The 2547-nt window shown below is 39.0% G+C and overlaps 1 protein-coding gene across 1 annotated transcript in view; it reads left to right on the top strand.

The window, feature by feature from the left end:
- Nucleotides 1-305, top strand: part of LOC107572607 (serpin B6-like) — a gene marked incomplete at its 5' end in the record, with an annotated part of 3024 nt that extends 2719 nt beyond the window's left edge. The window contains one exon of the mRNA XM_016259026.1: nucleotides 5-305. Coding sequence (XP_016114512.1) covers nucleotides 5-201 — 197 coding nt within the window. The remainder of the gene's footprint in view (nucleotides 1-4) is intronic.
- Nucleotides 306-2547: the final 2242 nt, after the last annotated feature.

Below are 2547 nucleotides of genomic sequence, written 5' to 3'. Positions count from 1 at the left end.
GTGCTGTCTAAGGTGGTGCATAAGTCGTTTGTTGAAGTGAACGAGGAGGGGACGGAGGCGGCTGCAGCCACCGGTGCTGTCATGATGATGCGCTGCCTGATGCGTCCAGAGCGCTTTCGTGCCGATCACCCGTTCCTCTTCTTCATACGCCACAATCCCTCCAAGAGCATTCTGTTCTGTGCTCGCGTCTGCTCTCCTTGAGCTTCTGGCGCTCCTCCACACCACGGGTTCGAGCCGTAATACCAGAAGATGAGGGTCAGGGTTCAGATCTGTGCGCTTTCAAAGGTTTCAGTTGAAAGTCAAGTTTGAGCGAACTGGTGATTAATTTATTCCTGAGTGCCTGTGTTGTTTCCTCTATTGAATCATCTGGAGTCAAATCCAGAGCGTTTATCCATTCACTGTACAGGTGCATGCAGCATTATCAGTAAACAACTTTCAAAAATAAAATGAAACCTGTGTTCAGCTTGAACCTTTATTTTATTGTAATAGATGCTGTAGTTGTGCACAGGTTTTTTGAGCTCCATATCTGTTAAAAAGAATCTGATTCATGGGCTCATTGTCAAGTGAGTCATGAAACAAACACAAGTAAGGGCTGTTTGTGGCAAGTTGAAATAACTATATAAAATGTTTCATATCAGTGTAAGAAATTAAGTATTTATGCCTCCAGAAGACTTGTTAATGACTTATTCAAGAGAGATAATGTGAGTGAAAGATCATTCAGTGGGGTTAAGAGTTCAGTGCTCTCACAGAAACTTATCATCACTGAATGGTCTACACTGCAAACCAAATCTCTTACTCCCATGTTATGAGAGAATCTGAGTCTGTGAACATGTAAACTGAACAAAAGTCTGGTGTTTGCAGCGCTGATTAAAAACAGACTAAACACCTCTTGGCCATCGCATTCAGAAGTTCAACAGAAGTGTGTGTGATTGGTCAGAGCTAGATTTCACTGATACACACAGTTGAACAGTTCATCACTGTAAATAAATTTACTTTAGCTTCTTATACTGTACCCCAGACCAAATCTACAGATCAGGTCTTTATAGCAGATCTGCATCTTTCTTTATTAACAGCAATAACAGTCTGAACCAACAATCAGAAAATACTCTCATGAACAGATAACATTGCCGTTCATTTGATCTATCAGTGTGCCACAGCAGTCAAGCCACCGCAGGCCAACCGGTCTGACTTTCTCTCTAGTTTCCCTTATTCTCTATTTAATAATATTTTCATTCTTATTTTTTTTATTAAATCAGATGAGTTGGCCAGTTTGGTGAACTTCTATGCTTTGAACCACTGATTCAAAACAAAAGATTAGTAAAAGTCTTTATAAAGCAGTGTTTTTCATACAGTCAAGTCAAGTCACCTTTATTTATGTAGGGCTTTGTACAATACTGGTTGTGTCAAACAGGAAAATAGTTTGTCAATAATGCAATAAGACAATAACAGAGTATTTTTTTCCAGTTTAAGTCAGTTCATTGATGATTCAGTGATGTCATCATCCAGTTCAGCTTTCTTCCAATAGTGTCTGTGCAATCAGTCAAGCGTCCCCAACTAAGCAAGCCAAAGGCGACAGCAGCAAGGAACCAAAGCTCCATCGGTGACAGAAATGGAGAAAAAACCTTGGGAGAAACCAGGCTCAGTCAGGGGCCAGTTCTCCTCTGGCCAGACGAAACCAGCATGGCGTGGTTTAATGCCAGGCTGCAGCACAGGTCAGATTGAGCAGAGGACCCGTCTGGTTCCCGTGGTCTTGTGCCGATGGTCGTCGAGCTGATGAGGTCTTCGCAGGGGATCTGTCTCTAGTTGACATGGTCTCCGCTGACAGCATAGATGTAATTCACTCACATGTGCTCAACTGCACTCTTGCCCTTCAATAACTGAATAACAAACATCAAATCTCAATTTTAAAGTTTTAAATTTATATTGTTTCTTAACAAGGTGTGTACGAATGTGGTTCCACACTTGAGCATTTAAAGGACAAAAACTGAAATGAAAAAAATATCTTGAAATTAAAACACTTAAAAATGTGGAGAAGTGGAATCATAAATTCCATGATGACCCTATTTACACCTTTTAGACAACTTTTATCCAACAACGACAAAATGAGTAAAAAAAAACCAAACATTTGTATTGATAAAAAAAAGAATGTAAAATTTAATTTGATAACAATGTCGAAGAACCATATACTGGGGTAGTTGGATTCAATAATTTTTTGAATGAATATCATAATCACAGTTCCAGCAGACACAGTAAATTATCTTGATGAATTAAAATCAGAAAGAAAAAAGTAAATGACATTAGTAGTGACATTCAATCGCAGAGCTTGTTCAATTCAGGATGCTCTGAATTCTTCATATTTCGGCATTTTATTCAACATAATTTAGAAAAAATTTATTCATAAACTATATTTGTATCTTTTTAATGTAATAAATTGTCAGACCTAATTTTTGGTTGCACACTGGACGAGCAGTGCAGCGCCGTGTCTAGAACAACTCACAGGTGTCATACAAGACAAAACCGTTAATCTAACCACCAAACAGGCAAAAG

This window comes from Sinocyclocheilus grahami, unplaced genomic scaffold (assembly GCF_001515645.1).
Source record: "Sinocyclocheilus grahami isolate Dianchi unplaced genomic scaffold, SAMN03320097.WGS_v1.1 scaffold1782.1, whole genome shotgun sequence".
In the NCBI taxonomy this organism is placed as follows: Eukaryota; Metazoa; Chordata; class Actinopteri; order Cypriniformes; family Cyprinidae; genus Sinocyclocheilus; species Sinocyclocheilus grahami.
This window is presented reverse-complemented; position numbering and strand designations above follow the sequence as displayed.